Source organism: Pantherophis guttatus, chromosome 7 (assembly GCF_059756535.1).
Source record: "Pantherophis guttatus breed Tessera chromosome 7, ASM5975653v1, whole genome shotgun sequence".
Lineage (NCBI taxonomy): Eukaryota > Metazoa > Chordata > Lepidosauria > Squamata > Colubridae > Pantherophis > Pantherophis guttatus.
This window is the reverse complement of record NC_142069.1, coordinates 46,782,522-46,807,220: the sequence shown is the minus strand read 5'-3', so window position 1 is coordinate 46,807,220 and position 24,699 is coordinate 46,782,522. Positions and strand designations below refer to the sequence as shown.

General features: G+C 40.6%; 1 protein-coding gene across 1 annotated transcript in view; it reads right to left on the bottom strand.

The window, feature by feature from the left end:
* Positions 1 to 17,623, bottom strand: part of PTPRR (protein tyrosine phosphatase receptor type R) — a 95,161-nt gene extending 77,538 nt beyond the window's left edge. The window contains exon 1 of the mRNA XM_034403631.2: positions 17,468 to 17,623. Coding sequence (XP_034259522.1) covers positions 17,468 to 17,549 — 82 coding nt within the window. The 5' untranslated portion in view covers positions 17,550 to 17,623. The remainder of the gene's footprint in view (positions 1 to 17,467) is intronic.
* Positions 17,624 to 24,699: the final 7,076 nt, after the last annotated feature.

Below are 24,699 nucleotides of genomic sequence, written 5' to 3'. Positions count from 1 at the left end.
GTTATTTCCTGTACACTTCCTTTAAGCATACGAAGGAGAGTGCAAAATTCTACCAAGCGGGTATTTCAATAAATAATTTCATTCTAGGTCATGTAAACACGCAAACAAACTGGGTACTAAATATAAATTTCTCTTCAGTAAACTGGAAAAATCAATGCTAGAATAAATTTGTCTTCTTAGTCTTTGTTCAGCTGCATTTATTTTCCTCTACAGAGAGAACTTGCTTCACACCTCAGCAGAACGATGTGGACAGAGTCAACAAAGCCATAATAGAAGAAGTGAGAAATGGGCAACAGCAGTAGCAATCACTATAATTGACTGCTATCTGTACATACATAATGGAGAAGGCTAGGCAGTAGGGAAGACCAGGGGGATCTTCCCACTATTCTTGTGGTACCGCCTTCAATTGTGCTATGCTTTGGTGGGGGTAGAAAGAAGGGTGAGCCCCAAGACTCTTTCTGTTTGTTAAAGGAAAAAGAAGCCACAGCGCTGCTACAGCTGGGAAATGAAGCGTTATCACATCTTAGATGGAAAAGAAAAGCCCTAGTAAATCATTCTTTCCTCAAGGGGTTGTAACCATTGTCCTGCTGCCATCAGTGCTACAGAGAACACAGCACTTTCATCACCAAATCTGAACGCTTTTGTGCATATGGAGTATAAGGCAGAGATGAAGTTGTGTGGGTGTCTATATGTGTATGTAAATTATGTGTCTGTGAGTATATGTGTGTTCTTGGGGAAAGCAACCATTTGCATATGTCTGTTTGCAGGTACAGTATATAGATATGGTACCTCGCTGATCTATCTGCATCCATATGTCTACATTTTTGTTAATTTTCTTTTCTGTTTATGACCTATTTTAAATATTACTACTATATGATATATTTTACAAGTGGAATGTGCTAAACATATTTCTATATTCTAAAACATCGTTTTGAAATACACGTCAGCAACACTACCTCTTCTGATTCTGAAAATGACATTCCATGAGAAAATTAAGAAATGACAAATTCAGATGGAAATTTTTGTACTTTGAACACACATGATTTAAAGTTTTGGAATTATATCTAGATTCTGAAATAAACTGGACAGAACTAGATATTATTAAACATTCAACCACACTAGAAGTAAAGTCCACATTAGTCCATTCACTGAAGTAAAGACCTGGATCAAGTTCACTGGCCCGTAGATAGATGATGCTGTCAGAATGACAATTCTTCCAGAAAATTAGACTCTCCTGAAGTCTAGAACATCGTGCTGCTAAATAATGGATAAGGCCTAGTAAGGCAGAAATGAATAATTATGGAATAAGGCAACAATCTTGGGAAAATAAAGAGAACTAGTTGATTGACTGAGGAAGTAACAGTCTCTGAACTTTGTTACATATGAAATAATGGAATAAAAGTTTCAATAGAGAAGAAAAATTCATTCTGACTATTTCATAATGTTTATGAGATGTTCAAATAGCTTCAAAATCTCCGAACTCAGATCTTGCAAATTGGTATTCTAGTCTATAGGGAAATCTTATATATAGGAACCAGATCATGGTTTTTCATTACTTGTTGATATACATCACCTTTAAAAAGTTCCATAATTTTCTAAAAATAAAATTCTAACCAATTCAAGGATGATTGATAATTCTATATATTGCATTAGCCATTACAGAATATGGTGATACTTCCAGTTGAGGCAGCAAAAGGCCAAGTATTTTCATCAAAGTAATCAGATCTGACATATGTCATGATGATTATACACAAGCATACCAAATATTGTTAACCTTGAGAAACATATGCAGGTCATTTTAGCTTCCTTTGACTGTAATGCTGCACGTACCTCAGCAGTAACCAAAGAATAATATTTCTGTGGAAAGTAAATATAATTACAATGTAATGCCTAGAGAAATTAACAACAACTAGAATAGAATAGAATAACAGAGTTGGAAGGGACCTTGGATGTCTTCTAGTCCAACCCCCGCTTAGGCAGGAAACCCTACACCACTTCAGACAAATGGTTATCCATCATCTTCTTAAAACTTCCAGTGTTGGAGCCTTCACAACTTTTGAAGGCAAGTTGTTCCACTGATTAATTGTTCTAACTGTCAGGAAATTTCTCCTTAGTTCTAAGTTGCTTCTCCCCTTGATTAGTTTCCACCCATTGCTTCTTGTCCTACCCTCAGGTGCTTTGGAGAATAGCTTGACTCCCTCTTCTAGATTCCATGCAAAAAGACAATCAATAACCCAAAAAGAGCAAAACACCTCCCTACCAGAATCAATACCCAGATGAGCATAGATTAACACCCAAGATTAATATCAGACCAACAATCAGAAGCAAACAATACCCAAATCAAAGAACTGCCAAACAAGCTAACACTAAACAGCCCAACCAAAGAACCTCCAAGACTCACACCTGGTTTTAAAAGGTGCAGATCTGTCTATTATCTCATTTGTATTCTCAGACTAGCTAACAATTATCAATTGATTGTAACTATCTTAATTCCTTGGATATTGCTTAGTCTATTAATATTTTGTAAATAAAATTAAACATTTAAAGTAACAAATGTCAATATTAAAATATAAGGAGTACAACATTGAAAACATATTGTACATGTGTGCATTAAAACCACAAGGCAGAATAGTTTCTGTCATAATTATCGTTCCATGTTCTTTTTTCAATAATGCTTCCATCATTTACTCTTCCATTAAGTGCGCTAATGGGTAGGGTAGTGAACATTTTAAAATGATATCAATGCCCAACTAAATATAAAACTGTCTGGAGCCAGCATTCCTCACAACTGTATAATCTCAGTAGAATGATGGTCTATATCTATTCAATTTTACTAAAACCTGAATATGCAACAAAGCTCCAGTTTAATGCTGCATATGAAAAATAACGGGAGAATGAGACAGAGTAGCAATTGCTACTGTTTTAAAACCATTGATACAAGTTAGGAACCACTGGGAATAAAGAAATTATATATGCCCTAAGTCATCAAAATAGGAGTAAACAGAACAAGAGAGATTGGCTTCCTTTTTTGATTCACAAAAATGCTTTTCAAGCTCAGCTATAGTATTTGGGCCAATTGGATTGTGTGTGGGTTTACTCAGGTGAATTCAGATTTGATTGATTGGTCCCTGATGTATTCATTCTTCCAACTCATTAATATCCAAAGTATTGATTTATTAATTACTAGCTGTACCCGGCTACGTGTTGCTGTGGCCCAGTCTGGTGTTTCCGCTGGGCTAAAAGAGTGAGGCTGAAGTTCCAAACTCTCCACAAACACTTGACGTCACTCACCACACCTAGCCAGCTGGTGATTAGGGCAGAGAACCGGTTGCTAAAATAATAATAATAATAATAATAATAATAATAATAATAATAATAATAATAATAATAATAATAATAATAATTTTATTTCTATACCGCCCTTCTCCCGAAGGACTCAGGGCGGTGTACAGCCTATTTAAAAACACAGACAAAACAATGATATAAAATTTAAAATAATTAAATAAGTGGCTCAAATTTAAAACCCCAATATTTAAATACCCCAATTTAAATACCCCAATTTAAAACTATTGTGTTGATAGTCCGGCCTGGCGGAACAACAGGGTCTTCAATGCGCAGCGAAACACCCGGAGGTCGGATATCTTACTAATTTCCGGGGGCAGTTCGTTCCACAGGGCTGGGGCTCCCACAGAGAAGGCCCTCCCCCTGGGCGTCACCAGCCGACATAACTTGGCTGATGGCACCCTGAGGAGACCCTCTCTGTGGGAACGAACTGGTCGGTGGGAGGCTATTGGTGGCAGAAGACGGTCTCGGAGGTACCTGGGTCCTATGCCATGGAGCGCTTTAAAGGTGGTAACCAACACCTTGAATCGCACCCGGAAGACCACCGGGAGCCAGTGCAGCTCGCGCAGGAGGGGTGTCACATGGGCATAATGGGTTGCGCCCATAACCACCCGCGCGGCCGCATTCTGGACCAGTTGGAGCCTCCGAGTGCTCTTCAAGGGGAGCCCCATGTAGACAATGGGAACCACAAAATCCCCCCTCTCTGTCTCCCCCTCTCTCTTTGTATCTCTCTATGTCTCTCTATGTCTCTCTCTCCCCCCTCTGTATCTCTCTGTGTGTCTCTCTCCCCCCTCTGTATCTCTCTATGTCTCTCTCCCCACTCTGTATCTCTCTGTGTCTCTCTCCCCCTCTCTCTGTATTTCTATGTCTCTCTCTCTCCCCCTCTCTCTGTATCTCTCTCTGTCTCTCTCTCTCCCACCCTCTCTCTCTGTATCTCTGTATGTGTCTCTCTCCCCCCCAGTCTCTCTGTATTTCTCTATGTCTCTCTCTCCCTCTCTCTCTGTTTATCTCTGTCTCTGGCCTGGCGTCTTCTGCATCCCCCACCATCGCCCTTTTCAGGCCAGGCCTTCGCAGCTCTCCGCACCACAGCAGAAACTCGGGGCCCCCCTCCGTCCTCCCTACACAGATGTTCTCTGGAGGCTCAACGGGGAGACGCATAGCAGGGAAGGGAAGGGAAGGGAGGGTGGGAGGGGGTGCGGTGGGGGTTTGAGGCTGGTTTGGGGCTTCCCGCCCAAAGGAAGAAAGTGGCAAAGCCAGGAGCCATGCACACCCCACTGGACCCCTGCTGTGCAGTTCTCCTCCCCCGCCTGCCAAGGGCAGGGGAATTTTTAAATCCCCCGCTCTTCCAGGTGAAACGGAGGAGGGCCGGCCATCCTTCCTCCTGGCCGTTTCCACCCCCCAAAGCCTCCCCGGAGCCCCTTTTCTGCCAGAGGCCGAAATTTTAGTCTAGGCTCCATGAACTGCCAGAGCGCCCACCTGGGAATCAAAGGCGGTGCTGGTCAAAGGTGACCCCAAGGCTCCAGTTGCCCCCATCTCCCACTCACCGACTGGATTCGCATATCCCCAGTTAGTGGTTGGTCTTTCTGACTTTGGGGCCCGTGGTAGCACTGGGCCAGCACAATTTGGGCCAGGCGAGGGATGGAGGGTTCCCACTCGGCGGACCCAGGCAGCCTCGTTGCCAGGTGTTCTTTGGAGGGAGCCCCAAGAGTGGCTGGCAAGGGGGATAGGCAGCAGCGGTGGACGTGGCTAGTCCACGGGGTGGCTGGGGGAGGGGGAGGTCAGAGCCAGGCTCTGGCAGACCCTGCCCATCCCTAGAAGCACCGGCTGCGAGGGCTTCCCAGTGGGGAGCCGGCTGCCTACCTGCCGAGCCTGGTGGCAGGATATGGCCCTCGGGTGTCTCTGCCTTCCAAATGCGCAGTTTCTTGGATGCAATATGGAGAGTCTAAATATAAGGAGCAGAAATCTGTTGAGCATAATCAGGGCTGGGAGGCTGCCATGTTGGTTTTACGTCCAGCAGATGGCGCTGTTTTTCAATGTTTTTCAATGTTTGCCAATGTCTTTCAATGTTTTCCAATGTTTTTCATGTTTTTACCTGTCACAGGTGTGACATGTATATAATATAGGCATATAGAAACACACCCGTAGTCAAATGCAACATTGTGTCAAAATTTGAAAGCAATCGGTGAAGAACTTTCGGAGATGTGCGGTTATGTACAAACGAACATTTACATTTTTATTTATATAGATGATCAATGCTTGGACATTTTCCAGAAGGTGTCAAACCAATAATACACTAAAAGATGCTGCCTTTTTACATTATCCCTGGGAATCATTTAAAATAATAATAAAAAAAGGTCTCACTTCCCATAGAACATAATTCTAATGCAGCTTCTACTGCAATAGTTCATGTGAATAAATCCTACCTGACTTATCAATTGTGCTCATTTTTGCCTTGTTCCTCACAAGAAAGATGATGTTCATGGATGCCTTGAGTTTTTTAACTTTATTAAAGATTATAATTAAAACAATGAACACTAATACAAACTAATAGAATAAACAGAAAAAAGGAAAAGAAAGAGAAAAGAAAGAAAAGGAAAAAAATATATAAAGGAGTGATTCCACCTTCATCACAATAAGTATAAACTATTTAGTAACTTAGCCTTAAAATACAACAAATGATCTTTTTCTTCCCATATCCCATCTCTTATCTATAAACACTTCCATCCACAAGCATAATTATTTCAGATTTGGTGTCAGCAAAGTCCATTATGAGATGATAACACATCTATTTTAATCTTCATCAAATAAACCAATTTTGTGTTACTTCCTTTTACTTCTAACAATCTTAATCTTTAATCCATTCAAATAATATCATAGAACTTTATTTCTTTTCATTTTTTCTTTGTCTCTTCTCACAAGATTCTTCACAACTTTAACAAGCTTCTTTTCTAAATCCAATGTAGAAAAAATATCAAATTATTCTCTTGGTTTATGAATTGTATGTTCCTTTTAATTATTAAGACATGGTTTCTTTTGTGTGCCTAGTGTAACATCTGTTCTCCTTTAATTGTAATCTTTAGTTCCTTCTAGTTCCCTCTAATGTCTATTTTTAAAAATCCTCTCTTATGTTTTTTTTAATTCAAAATAAAAACATTTTTCCACAAAAAGGATTCTGTATAATCAATTCCAAAATATTTTTCAAATTTATCTGGACCCTTAATTTATTTGTAACTTTCTAAAATCAAAGTTTTAATCACCCTTTTGCTGTTTATTTAAAAAAAATTAAGTTCTTAAACTTGTAGTTAAAGCTAATTTTCACTAAGAATTGAAGGAAACTCATCCAGTTCTACAAAATTGTCAATCCAAAAGTTCCTAATAGCTGAAAAACAATTAACAAGCAATTTCTGAAAGTGATTAGAAAAAGATGTATGCAAACTTAGTATCCTTTCAAAGGTGCTGATTATGGTTTGAGCACAATTGTTATTTCTTTATTTCCCAGAGCTCTAAACCCACTGGATATTGCCATCTTGTGTTCTCCTTATAAGAAGCAACTGTCTCTAGAGTAATCAGGCCTCTCCTTTTCTGGTCAGTTCAGTGGCTCTTCATTCTGCCACAGTCATTGGTTCTGCTTTTCATACAGGCATCTTCAATCCTGCCTTCCTTCCTCCAGTAGGAAGGCAGGCAGGCATAGATGTCTTGAAGCTTTGATTGTCTTATCTATTTGGATCTCCCATTCATTCAATGCCCATCTTGAGAGACTGTGCTATATGTGCCCTCAGCATTCCATATTTATTGAAAAGCAACACAAAACAAAATTATATTTAATTCTTTTTCCTTAAATTTGGCAGGAAATTATCTCAAAGGAGTATGCTTCAGATCAGACAATATAAACCAATTCTTCAGAAGGCTTGTTAATTTCTAAACTGACTGATATTTTTACACAGAGATTTTATCTTTGTTTTACTAGTATCTGCCTTCATGCACAAGATACAATGTGTCATAGTCCTTACTACTGACACAAATCTATACATAATCTACAATATCATAGAGAACCTTGTACATCAATTAAATCTATAAATTATTCTATTGCTTTGAAAAGATTAAACCTATAAAGGTTTAAAGGTTTCCTCTGTCCAGTTGTGACCAACTCAAGGGGGCTCAAGGGTCAACTCCGATTCTCAGCTGAGGAAGCCTGCTTTGTCTGAGAGTCATTTCTGTCATCATGTGGCCAGCATGAAAATACAGAATGCAGTACCCTTCCCGTCAAAGTGGTACCAATGTATCTATTTGCATTTGCATGCTCTCAAACTGCTAGATGAGCAGGAGTTGGGACAGGTAACAGGAGCTCACCCCATTACATGACACTTGTATCTCAGGTCTCAAATCAGGCTATTAGCTTTCCAGCTGATAAGCTCAGCATTTTAACCCATGAGCCATTGCATTATCATTAAATCTATAGATGTATATGTATATTTACTACATTTGACAAAAATGGATGCTTTCCTCTTCTAACAGTAATTTAATTTAATTTAATTTAATTTAATTTAATTTAATATTTGAATTTATATACTGCCCTTCTCCCAAAGGACTCAGGGCAGTGAACAGCCAGAAGTAAAAAACATCAAATACAAAATTTAAAAACAATTTAAAAATAAATTAAACATAATGATGAAATCTTTAAAGTAATGAAATCTTCCCACTGCCTCTATGTTATATTGATGAAATTCTAAAAAGTGCAGCTTTCATCACTATTTTCAATTTAGTGGATAATTTTCCCGAGGCTTTGGAATGCTCTCTTGCACAACTGATCTTATGTCTCAGTCTCTCTATCCATTGGATTTCAATAATGTAAATATATAGCAGGGAAAAGTGCTCACCAATTTAAACTATCTCTTTATAAAGCACACAGAGTTATACATCAGTCTTGAAAAAAGAAAGAAACCAGGTCACCAGATTTCTAAAGCCATCCTGAATCTAATCAACCTACCTATTACCAGATTAGATCTAGGTCAGCATCTTGTCTAACAAGAATTGTAATACATATTTTATTGACATTGTTAATAACAGAAAATGATTGTACTATTATCCAGTGTTTGTTTCTCTTTGCAATCAAGAGTCCATTCGGACAGGGGTGAGTGAATTTTGTTAAATACATAAAGGGTAGAACTGCCATGTTCACCTAGTTATTTCTTTTATGAAACAAACTGAATGTTGGGCTACATCTTCTGGCTCTATGAAGAAAAAGAAAAGATTATAGTCTACACTCTCCTCATATATTTATACACTAGTAAAATTTCAACATTATTCTTTTCTTACAACTCCAGAATAGAAAGAAAATCATTGAAATTGGTTAATCAATTTCATGCATTCTACAGAATTCTACATTTTTCAAAATCAAATTGGGGTCACTCGTTCTAAATATCCTACCTAGGAGAAGTATAGATCAACATACAACAAAGCAGTATAATTTATTTTCTTTGTCATGTAAAACACTTGTGCAATATAAATTCCCCTATTTGTGAACACAACTGGATTATCTTGAGTGTCTATTTCCTCCAGCCGTTCTTTCAAAGCAATACATGTTATTATTTTCTTGTTAATTTTAGGCTGAATTTCTGAGGCATTGGTAGCCAGTCAAGAATATATATTTTCTATGACTTCCTTTTTTTCAATTAAAACTCAACTTAAAGATTACTGGATAACTTTCAGACATTTGCTTATTAATCAGTTATCTCCTCATGGAAACAATAGCAATAGCACTTAGACTTATAGTGCTTCACAGTGCTTCACAGTCCTCTCTAAGTGGTTTAGACCCAACAATCTGGGTCCTCATTTTACCTCTGAATTTTACCTCATTTTACCTCTGAAACAATATTCAGAGGTCCAGGAGAAGGGCCTTTTCTTCCTAGCTGCTGCCCTCTTGAACATCATGCCACCTGAGGTGAGATCAGTCCCCATCCTCTTGGCCTTCCATAAGAAAACTGGCTCTGACAATTGACATTGGGCCCCAATTGGGTGTTCCATCTTGGAGGTAGTTAGAGGACTAGGAAGAAGATCTCACTTCCTTCCCATAATATTCTGGTTTTAATCTCTGTTCATTTTAATGGTTTGTACCTTTGGTTTTTATAAAGTTTGTAAGCCACCTCGAGTCACTTGACAGTGACATGGGCTGCATATTAAATAAATAAATAAATAAATAAATAAATAAATAAATAAATAAATATTCAGATGCTGCTGAATAGTTTGATGCTTTAGGATTCTCAGTAAAAGTTATCTACAAAAACATAAACTTGACCAAGATCCAGAACTTGCCATCCGTTGGTGAAACGTCTGGGATGGCTCGGGAGTTCATGGCTTCCATGACAGCCATGGACCTGACCCAGTTAGTTCATGGCCCCACTCACGGGGGGGGACACACTCTAGACTTGATTTTTGTCTCTGGCCAGTGGTTGAGTGATCTTGTTATAGGGGATATAGACATGGAACCCTTGTCATGGTCAGATCACTCACTTCTTCGTCTGGACCTTCGTACCGCTACACCCCGCCACAGGGAGGCGGACCCAATTAGATGGGTCCGCCCCAGGTGCCTGATGGATCCTGATAGGTTCCAGACAGAGCTTGGGCCAATTCCTGATGATCTGGCACACGACTCGGCCGAGGACCTGGTAGCTGCCTGGGATCGGGCGGCTGGTGGGGCCTTGGATCGAGTCGTGCCTTTGCGGCCTCTGACCCGGTGTCAATCCCTCACGGCTCCTTGGTTTACTGAGGAGCTGAGGGAGATGAAACGCCGGAAAAGACGCTTAGAGAGCGGTTGGAGGGCCAGTCGCGCTGAATCTGACCGAACACTGGTAAGGTCGCATATTAAGACCTACCTAGTGGTGATAAAGACGGCAAAGTTTAATTACTTTTCCGCCTCTATTGCATCATCAGGGAATCGTCCGGCTGCCCTGTTCAGGGTAACCCGCTCCCTGCTTCACCCGGGAGCGCGGGAGGATCCCTTGGAAGGCAGGGCGGAGGATTTCGGACAATACCTGCATGGCAAAATCGCTCAGATCCGGGGGGGGGGGCTTGGACTCTGACTGGGTAGATCGGGGCAGGGTGACGAGGAATAGTCTTGAGAATGTTATCTGGGAGGAGTTTGATGCTGTGACTCCCGATGATGTGGACAGGATTTTGGGGAGATTTAGTGCGGCCACATGTTTACTGGACCCGGGTCCCTCCTGGCTGGTACTGGCCTCCCGGGAGGTTACACCAGGCTGGCTCCAGGGTGTTATCAACGCTTCGTTGAGTGAGGGTCACTTCCCCGTGGCCTTGAAAGAGGCGGTAGTGAGGCCTCTCCTCAAGAAGCCGTCCCTGGATCCGGCAATATTGGCCAACTACCGTCCTGTCTCCAACCTTCGCTTTATGGCGAAGGTTGTTGAGAGTGTGGTCGCGCGACAGTTTCCGCAATTCCTGGAGGAAACATCCTATCTGGATCCGTTCCAGTCTGGTTTCAGGCCTGGGCACAGCACGGAAACGGCATTGGTCGCGTTGGTTGATGATCTCTGGAGGGCTCGGGACAGGGGTTGCTCCTCTGTTCTGGTCCTGTTAGACCTCTCAGCGGCTTTTGATACCATCGACCATGGTATCATGCTGCACCGGTTGGAAGAGTTGGGGATGGGGGGCACCGTGTTACGGTGGTTCTCCTCCTTTCTCTCCGACCGGTCACAGTTCGTGTTGGCAGGGGGGCAGAGGTCAACCTCGAGGCCTCTTATATGTGGAGTGCCTCAGGGGTCGGTCCTCTCGCCCCTCCTGTTCAACATTTATGTGAAGCCGCTGGGCGAGATCATCCGTGGCTTTGGGGTGAGATACCATCAGTACGCTGATGACACTCAGCTGTACATCTCCACCCCAGGCCACCCCAACGATGCCCTTGAAGTGATGTCCCAGTGCCTGGAGGCTGTACGGATCTGGATGGGGAGGAACAGGCTCAAGCTCAACCCTTCCAAGACTGAGTGGCTGTGGTTCCCGGCATCCCGATATAGTCAGTTGACTCCATCACTGACTATTGGGGGCGAGTCTTTGGCCCCCACAGAGAGGGCTCGCAATCTGGGAGTCCTCCTGGATAAGCAGCTGTCCTTGGAGGAACATCTGACGGCTGTAACCAGGGGGACCTTTTGTCAGGTTCGCCTGATTCGCCAGTTGAGGCCCTTTCTTGATCAGGATTCCCTGTGCACAGTCACTCATGCCCTCATAACCTCTCGCCTTGATTATTGCAACGCTTTCTACATGGGGCTCCCCTTGAAGAGCACCCGGAGGCTCCAACTGGTCCAGAACGCAGCAGCGCGGGTAGTGACGGGAGCAGCGTGGCGCTCCCATGTAACACCGCTCCTGCGTGAACTGCACTGGCTCCCGGTGGTCTTCCGGGTGCGCTTTAAGGTGTTGGTTATCACCTTTAAAGCGCTCCATGGCATAGGGCCTAGCTATCTTCGAGACCGCCTGCTGCCACCGACGACCTCCCATCGACCCGTGCGCTCCCACAGAGAGGGCCTCCTCGGGGTGCCATCAGCCAAACAATGCAGGCAGGTGATCCCCAGGGGGAGGGCCTTCTCTGTGGGGGCACCCACCCTCTGGAATCAGCTGCCCCCAGAGATAAGGCGAATCCATGACCTCAGTGCCTTCCGCCGTGCCCTTAAAACCTTTTTTTTCCAACAAGCCGGGCTGGCCTAATTCTTTTTAAGTGTTTTTAATTGTTTTGTTTATCGGTTTAATTAATGGGGCCAAATTTATATATATATTTTTAACTGTATTTTAATATTTGTATTTGATGTTTTTATTTGGCTGTTCACCGCCCTGAGTCCTCAGGGAGAAGGGCGGTATACAAATTCAAAATAAAATAAAATAAAAATAAGAATACAGATATAAACAAATTACAATTGATGTGTGTGGATTACAGTATTCAGCACAGCATTCAATAGCTTATTTAAAGAATAAGAATACAATAATTACTACTGATGTTATTTTGAAATGTACATTTTAATATTTACCTATCTACCTTATTTTTACAGGCTGTTTAAAAGTTTATGTTGCATTTAATATGAAATCCAAAAGAGGGATAAGATTTGCAATATGTTTGATTAAATTTCCTGGATAGGGATTTAATATACAGTTGAAATGGACAAACCCTAGTTTCTGCAGAATACACCAAATGACACCTATTAGATGCTTTCACAAAGCTACCAATACTTGGGTATATCTTCTCTCAAAAATATTCACATGCCTCTGATATCTTTCCTTGAGTGGCATGCTGACGTATACCCACTTTGCAGAAGTACACAGGTTGATAAAGTTCAGCATTTTTAATGTTTTCTTGTATACAGTACTATCATTTCTATGTAATAGCAATCAAATCTGCATTGTGGTCACAGACCAGCATAAGATGAGTATAATAGTAATTTTAAAAGTAACAGTATTTAGAATAGAATAGAATAGAATAGAATAGAATAGAATAGAATAGAATAGAATAGAATAGAATAGAATAGAATAGAATTTTTTATTGGCCAAGTGTGATTGGACACACAAGGAATTTGTCTTGGTGCATATGCTCTCAGTGTACATAAAAGAAAAGATACGTTCATCAAGAATCATAAGGTACAACACTTAATGATAGTCATAGGACACAAATAAGCAATCAGGAAACAATATGAATATAAATCGTAAGAATACAAGCAACAAAATTACAGTCATACAGTCATAAGTGGAAGGAAATGGGTGGTGGGAATGTTGAGAAGATTAATAGTAGTTAAATTTAATTAAATTAAAAACATTAATTAAATACAGGGAAACATAAAAATGACTATATGCTAACTAAATCTACCACAATATGAAACATTCTTAACTAACAAGTTAAATTTTTATCAAGACTGTTTGAGACAGAGGTCATCATCTGGAGGATTTTAATTGCTGCTGCACAGAACACAGCAACATTATAGCAAGGTTTGTATCTACAAGCAGGAGGGTGGGATATTAAATTATCCTATGTGCCATGGGTATTTATACAGTATTGTGAGAGGGTGGTTCATGCAAATGTCTATGAGGCACAGGTACTGAAGGAACATGTGCTCTCTTGTTTCTATATCCCAAGAGTCACCGGGAATTCTATTTAATATATAGATCAAAGTTTAATTATTGGGATTAAGTCGTATATTCATGTCCAATCCTAACACTAATAAAATCATTCGTTTTATTCATAGGGGTTTCATACAAATTCATTTATCATTTTAGTGAGTGATAGCATGGCAAAGCTCTTGATTTAAAAATTAATCAAAAGCATTATTCAAGGCATACTCATTTTGTTCTGGAGAACTTCCTATTACTGTTATTGTAAAAGACTAAACAATATGATTCTTTGATCTTATCCATAGGCATCCACAGGGGGTTAAAGAGGGATTAGTGATGTTACATACATTACATGTCATTATTCAAATAATGTGAATTATTCACCTGTGTGAACTGGTGTCATTCATCCAACAATGTTATATGTGCAAAATCTTTTTGATATTATCATGTCTTCTGAATACCTATCATCTCATCTATAAGACAAATCAAGTATGTGACTGTGTGATTGCATAATTTATTTAATTAACTTCTACAAATGTATTTTACCTAGCATCCTATTGACATAATAAATATTGTAGATTTCACATAATAGAATTATCTCACAATGAAACATCTTTTCTACTATGAATTTTGCATGAAAGCCATTTTTAAATTGTTTCAACCCAAGTTTAATGGAGGATATATTTCAAGAAGATCTACAGCAACATTAAGTACAGTGCATTTTAAGGATATATATATATATAGATAGATACATAATACTAAATCATAATTTATAATTCATAACTGTAGGCTATAATTAGATGAATTTCCCAGTTCTGTTTGCCAACAGATTGATTCCCCTCTGTTACATGATCCAGGAATCATACTGCTGGTGTTTTCTCAATAGCAACATTATATGACCTATTAAAAAGTGTGTGCGTATTTTGTACATGCTAGAAATCTAATGCTCATTGAGAAGACAAATATTCATCTAGGCTATGTAGCATATGGTGGCAGAGAGAGAGAGAGAGAGAGAGAGAGAGAGAAAATCCGCTCATTTGGAAAATAAATTAGTTATGGAAATTGCATGGCCAGAACCTTTTTCTTGATACCTACGTATTTTCTTAATTGCAGAAAACACTGTGTTTAAATCATAGGAAGAAATTACTGATGCAATGCATTAACCCTCACCTTCAGCTTCTAGAAACAAATTTTCTTCCACAAAAACAAAACATGATCCAAAATGATTAACACCAACTGTCTGCAATTACTGTAAGTTTGAATCTCACCAGGCTCAAGGTTGACTCAGCCTTCCATCCTTTCTAAGGTAGGTAAAATGAGGACCCAGTTTGTGGGGGCAATAAGCTGACTTTGTATAAATATACAAAAGTATGAAGGCTATTGCTTAATGCATTGTAAGCCGCCCTGACTCTCCGGAGAAGGGCGGCATATAAATCAAATTTAAATTTAAAAAAAAAATACATTGTAGATTGTCATCCAAAAGCATGACTTAAAATAACAACATGGCCATCCCCTTCCATACTGTTGCCAAAAACTGTATGGAAATGTAGATGAAATGTCTAGGAATTGAGCTTGATTTGAGGAAAAGCTGCATTTACCTTTACCAGCAATACAAAACCACAGTTGTAGATGAATATAAATCTTTCTGACAGAAAAACAATTAGAGGCAACATGCTTTGAAGGGAGAGAGTCAAAGAATAACCTTAATGAATGCACCATAAAGGGGAGATGGGCTGAAAAAAGCTTACAGAATTATAGAATGGCACTGAATTTGGGTTAATAGGTCACTGGGCCCTTGGGGGCAAGCAAGCTAGATCGCCCCATGAAAAATTAATTTTCCCCATAGTAACCAAGCATTTTGCTTTTACTGGACTATTAGTGCATGCAGTAAAATGGCACAACCATGTTTAGTCTATTTATACCCAATCTCTAAATTTTGAAGGTTTAAAATGCAAAACTCATTGGAATATGGGAATTCTTTGGGTTTGCAGCAATTAGCTATCCCAATTCTGAATTCCCCCTCCAATACCATCTTTTTCTATTGAGTACTTTCCAGAATCCAACACATTACATTTCTACTATAAAATACTAACCTATATATTTCATTCATTTTTGGTAGGATTTATTCTCAGGTAAGTGCAATTTTAAAATTGGCAAGCAAGAATAAGCAAACCATTGGTAAATGGTCCTGATAGACATACCATTCAAATGCTGGAGCAATTATAACGTACATAAAGCAAATAAGCAAATATTTGGAAAGAATTTAAATAACATTATAGAACAAAGACCATTTTAGCATCTGAGTCTTATGAAAGAAAACCTAAATATATATTATTGGTAGATGGCATGGTTCCACCCATGGGTCAGATGTCCCTGTGATCCCTTAAAATTTTTCTGCCTTCAATTTTACAACCTTGGCTTTCACTGCTTCCTGGCTAAACCCACAGATGGTGTTTCAGATTCAATATCCGAAGAAGATAGATTTAAAATGCTAACATTCAGGCTGCAGTGGCAGAAGAACTTCACAGTGTAGTTTCCAAAAGGCAATATCAAGTAAGAATTCTCACCATTCAAATGGCTAGAATTCGAGACAGCCTTAGCAAAGTTGTCTGTTGCCCTTTCACTGGAGTTGCTAAAAGAATTAGCAGAGGCCTAGAATCTTGTTTGGGGAAGCCATACAGTACAGGTAGTCCTTGACTTACAGCCATTCACTTAGTGACTGTTTGAAGTTACAAGAGCCCTGAAAAAAGTGATTTACAACCTGAAAAAAGTGATTTACAACCAGTTCTCATTCTGCAGCCATTGCACCATTCCCACGGTCATGTGATCAAAATTCAAGCTCTTGGTAACTGACTTACGTTTTATGATGATTACAGCATCCCAGAGTCATGGAATTGTCATTTGCAACTTTGGCAGCAAAATCAATGAGGGAAGCGGGATTCGGTTACTGACCATATATTTAACTGCAGTGATTCACTTAACAATCATGGCAAAAAAAGGTCATATGATTGGACACGACTCACTTAACAACTGCCCTGTTTAGCCATGGAAATCCTGGTCCCAGTTATGGTCATAAGTCAAAGACTGCCTGTACAGCATGTTATGGCTTGGCTGAATCTAACCGCAAGACAGGCAACATATCATGGGGTGAAGAGTGAAGAAGTTATTCCTTCCATTTTCTGAAGGCTAGAAAGCTTTGGTCTTGCTAAATTGCTCTTTTCCCACTCTAGGGCACAGGAACACCCTCATGCTAGGAAAACCGATGGGATCCCTGTGATTCCTTGGCCAACCCTCCAACACATCTCTCTTTGGAAAGCTGCATGGCCTGAACTTGCAAGCGGTATTTTGAGGAATGGCCTGCTTTCACGTGAGCCGCGTTCATTCGGGCAGATTGGCAATGGGAGCTCTTCGCCAGCCTCTCTCCCCGCCGCCCACGGGCCAGCTGCTCGGCATTTCCAAGGGCTCCAGCGGCTTCTGACCCTGGTGCTGAAACCTAGAAACACGGCGGAGGAACTGCCGAGGCTCCGCCGCGCACTCCGAACAAAGCGGGAATTTGAGCTTTCGCCAGGGAGAAACCCACCCTTGCGTCTGCGGAAAAGGAGCCTTGGTTTGACTAAGGAAGCGCGACGGTAGGGCAGCAGTGGCCCCGGACCCCACCAGCAACGCCGGAGGAGTCGGCGCCAGAGATTTGCCTCTTCCGAGCCACCCTTGAAGGCAAAGGAGCAGATAAAAGGGGAATCGCGCGTTTCGAGCGGGATCCGCACCGCACCTGTGTACCGCCCTCCCCAACTGTCCCCAACATGTTCATCTACCACCGTGACGACCATCCCGCCTGCAGAGACCCCACCCCATATCGGCCACCACCGGTAACAACAAGTGCTTGAATTGGTCGCGTGAAGTTGGCTTCTCTGGCAAGGGAGCAGGGCGAGCCTCTTCCCTTCCATCCTCGCCAGGGCTGGAAGAGCGGCTGTCCCCACCCGTTGCTCTCTGCCGTCGCCAGCCCTGCAGATTCCCCCCCCCTCTTTACCTGCCGCCTGGAGATGAAGCCAGAGGAAGACAAGGGAGGCTGCCGTCCTCCACATGGTGCCTTGGTGCAGCTGGGAGAGCATCGCCCCAGCTGCCGCTGGCCGCCAGAGATGCCAGGCTTGGCTTCTGATCAAGGCTTTCCTCCTTCCTGGTGAATGAGCATGCTTGAGAAGTCCACGCAGATGCAGTAAGGGCCGCGAAGCTGCTGCCCTCTCCTGGCTCAGGAATTCGCCAGGCGGGTCCTGGGAAGGCAGCCAGAGAGCATTCTGGAGGAACTGCTGGGTGGGTGAACTAAAAGCGCAGAGCGGCCGAATTGGGGTCAGGAAGAGGGGGACAAGTCCAGGAGACCTTGAAAGGAAATTGGTGGAAGAGAGGAGGTAGCGGAGAGAACAGCCTTCCTCAAGCTGTGGAGGGGGGTGGTCCAGTGGTGGGATTCAAGTAATTTAACAACCAGTTCTCTACCCTAATAATTTCTCCCAACAACCAGTTTGCCAAACTGCTCAGAAAGTTAACAACCAGTTCTCCAGAAGTGGTGCGAACTGGCTGAATCCCACCACTGGTGGGGTCCTTCAAATAGGTTGGATTTCAACTCCCATGGCCGCATCAACCAGAAATGCAATGGGGGATTATGGGAGTTGAAATCCAATTCTCCAGACAACCAGACTGAGAAGACTAGCCTGGAGATATTCTAATTCAACTACTATAGCTGATTCACACACACACACACACACTTTTTTTTTTTTTTTTTTGCTCCCTTTCCTGATTAGCTCTTAACGGATCTTACAGGTCAATATATTTTTATATATAATTTAAGATAGTGAAACAGTTTGAAACAATTCACAGAACAGCTGTCCTAATGCCTTGAACTCGTCAGAAAAGAAGGAATGCTCAGAGGCAGGCATCACTTGGCACTGCCCATTACTTTACACAAATTGCTGCTTTAACTTAGTCCACCGCATAGTTCATTTTAAACCCACAATTTATTTTCATAACTCAAGTTCTGAAAATTATAGGTAGCTAGTTCAACCCTCTGAGATTAATATCAAGTATGCTCTTTAAAAGCAAATTGTAGAAGCAAGCTTGGGTGTCAGGATAAACTAATCAGTTATATTTCTTGGCACACTTCATCTTTTTCTGGTTAAGCCCATCTCCTTAATGGGATTTTGGTCTCACTTCTTGTTTACTGTCTTGGATTGGATACAATCCAGACAGTCAAGAAAGTCTTTTGCTTCCATAAGCCTTTAGCTAAAACTTAACTTTTCTCATTGAGGCCTAGCTTCATTAATTCTCCAAGATGTGAATCAGCCTACCTGAATTAACGCTCTTAGATCTAACCTTTGAAATCTGGATTTCTCTCTCTGTTCTCAAGATAGAATATGATCAGCTGAAGCAAATACATAAAGGAGATTGTCAGGCAGACCTAGGGAAGGTCCCGGCCTTCCTGTCATCAGCAAATATAAGAAAAATAAGTCACTTCTCCAGGCTGACTCACACAGCTAGAAAGCTCCAGTCATGGGGAAGCTTTTACCCTCACCCAATGTCACATTTTCCCTTCTGCAGTTTTGGATGGCAAATATATATTAAAAAATGAGGATTGGCTACAAGGCTCTGCGTTGTGATTCTGGAGAGACAGAAGCCACAGAACATGTTCTACTTCTTTGCTCCTTTTATAGAGATGTTCAAACCAAATTTATCTTCTATAATTGTCAGATATTCTGGTAGCTCAGCCTTTGTCTATGTCCAAATGCTTTTTACAAATAAACTACCATGTATGAAGGGACACGGTGGCTCAGTGGCTAAGACGCTGAGCTTGTCAATCGAAAGGTCTGCAGTTCAGCGGTTCGAATCCCTAGTACCACATAATGGGGTGAGCTCCAATTACTTGTCCCAGTTTCTGCCAACCTAGCAGTTTAAACGCACATAAAAAATGCAAGTAGAAAAATAGGAACCACTTTGGTGGGAAGGTAACAGCGTTCCATGCACCTTTGGCATTTAGTCATGCCAGCCACATGACCACAGAGACATCTTCGGCTTTGAGACAGAGATGAGCAAACCCCCTCACCCGAGTCAGAAACAACTAGCACATACGTGTGAAGGGAACCTTTACCTTACCATTTATGACAGCACACTGGATAGGTATGTAAGTTTTGAGAGCCAATTTGGTGTACTGGTTAAGGAATCAAACCAGAAATGAATTCTAATCTTGCTTTGAGCACAAAGTCAGCTGGGTGGCCTTGGGCCAGTCATTTTCTCTCAGCTCTGGGAAGGAGGCAATGGCCAACCACTTCTGAAAAACTTTCCCAAGAAAATTGCAGGGACTTGTTCAGGCAGTCTCTGAGAATCATGCACAACTGAATGGAAGAGGAAAAAAATTTGCTGGAACTTGAGAACTCAAGTCTACATTTTATCTAACATTAAGTATGAACATATTTTATGTAACTTTAGATATTAACTCATTTATAGCCTAGACTTAATTGCTTTTTTTATTCCACTCTTGTGTCCCACTCAGGATGTTTTAGAGGTGTATTTTAATTTTGTTTTAAATTTTTATTTACTGGTTTCTTAAACTAAACTGTTTTGTAGGTTGTTACAGATCACTTATGGATATACTTCTGGTACTGATTGGAGAACACAATAAAACCATTGGCTGACTGAAATAGTAAGAAATAATAACTATTCTGGAAAAAAGCAAACTTCTTGTATAATAGTAAGAATTATAATAAATATTAGCAAATTATTTTTTTCATTCTACAAAGCAGATAATATTTATTTGGGCTAAATATGAACTATGCTGTAACCATAGAGATTCTCAGAATGGCATATATAGTAAATTTTTCCTTAAGCATTCAGAGAAGAGAGGTGATATATTACATTACGTCAAATCTGTCAACATGTTTAATCTCAGACCCAAATAAGAAATTAATAGTTGCTAACAAAGCAAATTATACGGACACATTTTGGTCTGAAATGTCAGTGAAAGGGTCTAATTTTGCAATATTATAGAATTCTGCATATGATATAATGAAGAAATGTAAAATATTCTTTTATGTCCTTATTCCAGCCTTTGTGTGGGAAGGTTTTTAAGCTATTTGTTTGCAGATTGCAACCAGGGTTCCACGCATGCCAGTAGGGTATGTATGTATGTATGTATGTATGTATGTATGTATGTATTTATTTATTTATTTATTTATTTATTTATTTATTTATTTATTTATTTAATAAATTTTATATATTTTTAATAAAAGCATTTAATATTCTTTTATATGCAGTTACATGGCTTGGATGGCCTCCTTCCAAGTAGCCTGAGAAGATTGCTACAAAATTGTCATTGTAGACAATTGAGTTGGGGCAAGTGATAGAACGTTTATCAAGACTCTGTGTTTCAAAGCCTGTGACTTTGCAACGTGGTATCACTCTTCATTTTATTTTGTCATTGTGACTAGCTCAGAGACCTGTAGAACTCTTAACTCTTAAATAAAGCTCTTTAGCTCTTAAATAAAGCTAAAATAAATTGTTAGCTTTATTTAAGAAATACACAAAAACTTGAGGCATTTGGTCTATAGCTATCTGCAGATTATTGGTCCATTTGGTTTCATTACTGGAGAGAAGAGGAATCAGGAATGAAGCTGAACTGAACAGGATAGAAATATTACATGGATCTGAGAAGGAGGGAGAAGTGAAAATGATGACATTCTGACAGGATGACCAGTGGAATTAAAAGGAAATGTGTTATCTAATGACATACGAAGAAAGTCATTTACCCAAGTAAAGGATCTAACACTGAAGAGTTCCTCTTCTAACTATCTCTTGTCCCTAAGATGTTAGGTTAAAATGCTTTTAGAGGCAGATAAACAATAAATGCAAAGTTGAATTCCAATACGTTTCGAAGGACTTTGAAAGTAGAAGAGCTTGACACAACCAGTCACTTCCTTTCATAACCAAGAGTAAATGAATGCTGCTTGAAAGAGATACTGGCCACCACTTTGTATTCATAATTCTTAAAAAGAGGTTGAAATTTGCACCACAGCTGTTTCTGCTGGGTATAGTTACGGATTGTACGGTTATAGAGACTAAATTGATTTTGAATTTAATAACTGCAGCAAGACTGTTGGTGGCACAATATTGGAAGAAGCAAGATTTACCTACAATCCAAGAATGGACATTGAAAGTTATAAACCTAGCGGAAATGGCAAAAATGTCGGCGTACCTGAAGGACCATTCAAATGAAAGATATTTAAGGGACTGGAGAAGATGGATAGATTATATCCAAAATAAATACCAGAATAAGAAATTGCAGATAGGTTATGAATGATTATACAGATATTTGGTGTCTGTTTAAGTAATTAAGTTAGTAGGGAAATTAGGGAATTGAAGGAACAAGAGATGTGGAATGTTATAATTATCTAGACTAGAATTGATTATGATTGTTGAAGGTTATACCCTATAACTTGTTCTGGGAAGAGGAGGGGGGGTGATTGGGAAGGTAAGGGAAGGGGGTGGGGGAGGTAGGGAAGGGGGGGAATATGTAAACTTTTTGTAAAACTTTTCAATAAAAAAAGGTCATACATTTTGGAACAATTGTATTAAAATTATATCTTATGAAAAAATCAATACAAAACCTGATATATAGACTAGAATAGAATAGAATTTTTTATTGGCCAAGTGTGATTGGACACACAAGGAATTTGTCTTGAGGATTGAGGACATTTGTTTGAAAAAAATAACCAGAAACAATTAAAATGTATATATTAGGTGAAATGCATGTAGATTTTCTTGCAAATATTTAAATAAAATAAGCACTTGCTGATTGACGCACACCAGAATCAGCTCCCCATTCATAAGAATCAAAATCTTTAGGAAGTAAAATAGATGGATTAATCTGTCCCTGTCCTCTTATATATTAAAGCATGCATGCCCAGTCAACTTCTTAACAGATGGGCAATGCTAAGAAGATGGAGCAGAAGTCAGAATAAATTACATAGAAGGGTACCCAAGTCTAATATATGAGGAAAACATCGCTTAAATGGTTCCTATTTTCCTTGGTTAACTAAATAATCTGATCATGTCATTCACAATAAATCATGTAGTTTCAGCAAAGTAAGGGAATAGAGTGGAGGTTCTTATTTCTTTGAATAAAGGAATATATATATATATATGTTTTCTGAGGTTTTCGCAGGTGTTTGTATGTAGGTCTTTGGTTATTCGGGTTTTCTCCCATGTAAAATTGGAGGTTTCTTGGCAACGTTTTTTGTTCTGGAGATGAGTGTCTTGGCTACGGAGTTGATCTGTGCTGGGTGGTGGTGTGAGAGTGCATGCAGATAGCGGTTTGTGTGTGTTTTCTTCTGGTAGATGGTGTGTCCTAGGGAGCCATTGGATTTTTTTGTAGACTAAGACATCCAGGAAGGGAAGTTGGTTGTTCGCTTCTGTTTCCATGGTGAACTGTATTTTGGGGTGTAGGCTGTTGAGGTGTGTGAGGAAGTTGTCCAGTTTTTCTTTCCCATGTGGCCAGATTAACTGGACAAGATTAACCATAGCCAAGACACTCATCTCCAGAACAAAACGCTTAGCTGACGAACAACACCTAAAAACCGAACTACACACTCTCACTAACGTACTAACATCCAATGGATTCCAAAGAAATAAGATTACCAACCTAATCTAAAAAGAAACCCCCACTAAAATCCAAGACAGAGAACAAGAAAACGGCAAAGCCCTCCTCCCATACATAAAAGGCACCACAGACAGAATCAGCAAGATCCTCCACAAACACAACATCAAGATAGCATTCTGCACAAACCGAAAAATATCCACCATCCTAAGAAACCCCAAAGACAAAATTGAGTTAGAAAATCAAGGAGTATATGAAATCCCATGCCCCGCCTGCCCCACCACATACATCGGACAAACCAACAGAAGAATAAGTGCACACATTGAAGAACACAAGAACTCAGTCAGAAAAGAGGAACCAACTTCTTCCCTGGTCCAACACCTCAAAGCCACAGGACATGATATTGACTTTAAAAAGACCAGAACTATCGCCAAAACTGAACACTTTAACAACGGAATAATCAGAGAAGCCATCGAGATAGAAAAACGTCCACACAGCATGAATAAATGAGATGATACCTCCCACCTACCAGCCATTTGGAAACCCGCCCTTATTGACAAACGAGTCCCTAACACAAAGAATGACACCAGACCCACACTCACGAGAGCCACACAGGATGTAGCCACCACACATCCACGCAGAAAGCAGACTCGAACCCACACTGATGATGAAGCACGACCCCGGACCAGAAGCCAGACCACAGCTGCATCATTAGCCACCTTAAACCCCTCCAATCCATACATGAAGCAGACCGACACCCACCATGAAGAGATAGCACGGCCACGAACATGAAGCCAAACAACAGCAACACAGCTCACCAGCTCAAATCCCCCTGCTACTCAGACTGACCCAAGCACAACCAAGCCCCCACCTAAACAGAACACACACCCAGCCAATCAGAGCACAGCCAACCCCCCATCCAATCAGAGCACAGCCAAACCCCCAACCAATCAGAACACACCTCTGCCCAATCAGAACACAGCCAAGCTCCCACCCAATCAGTTCACACCCCTGCTGGCAGTTAAAAGGAAGAAACAGCTGCGATCACACACATTGCTCCTAGAAGCACGAAGCCGAGAACACCAGCCTGAAGATGACGAATGAGACTTCGTCGAAACGTTGCCAAGAAACCTCCAATTTTACGCGGGAGAAAACCCGAATAACCAAAGACCTACATATATATATATTTGTCTATGTAAGTTTTCACGGGTATATATGTGTGTACAGTTAATATCTCGGGTTTCTTCCCATGTAATTGTAAACATATCCTTAAAAGGGTAGTAGCGACGTTTTGACGAAATCGCATTCGTCATCTTCTGGCTGATGTTCTTGGCTTGGTGCTTATGGGCAAACACACACACACACACACACACACACACACACACACACACACATAAAAACAAACATTGGATTTGTAATTCATATGACAAGTTTGCAGCCCAAATGAGCTAATTAATATTGTGATGCTGCTATCCAATCACTGATATTATAAGTTGGCCTGAACTACTCCAGGGAGAAAGAGGCACACATAGAGTTCCTAAGTAAAGGGAGGATTGCACTATAGACAGCATACCTGTTTTCTTTATATCACTTCAATTTTGGCAGAAGAAATTCTCAAATTACAG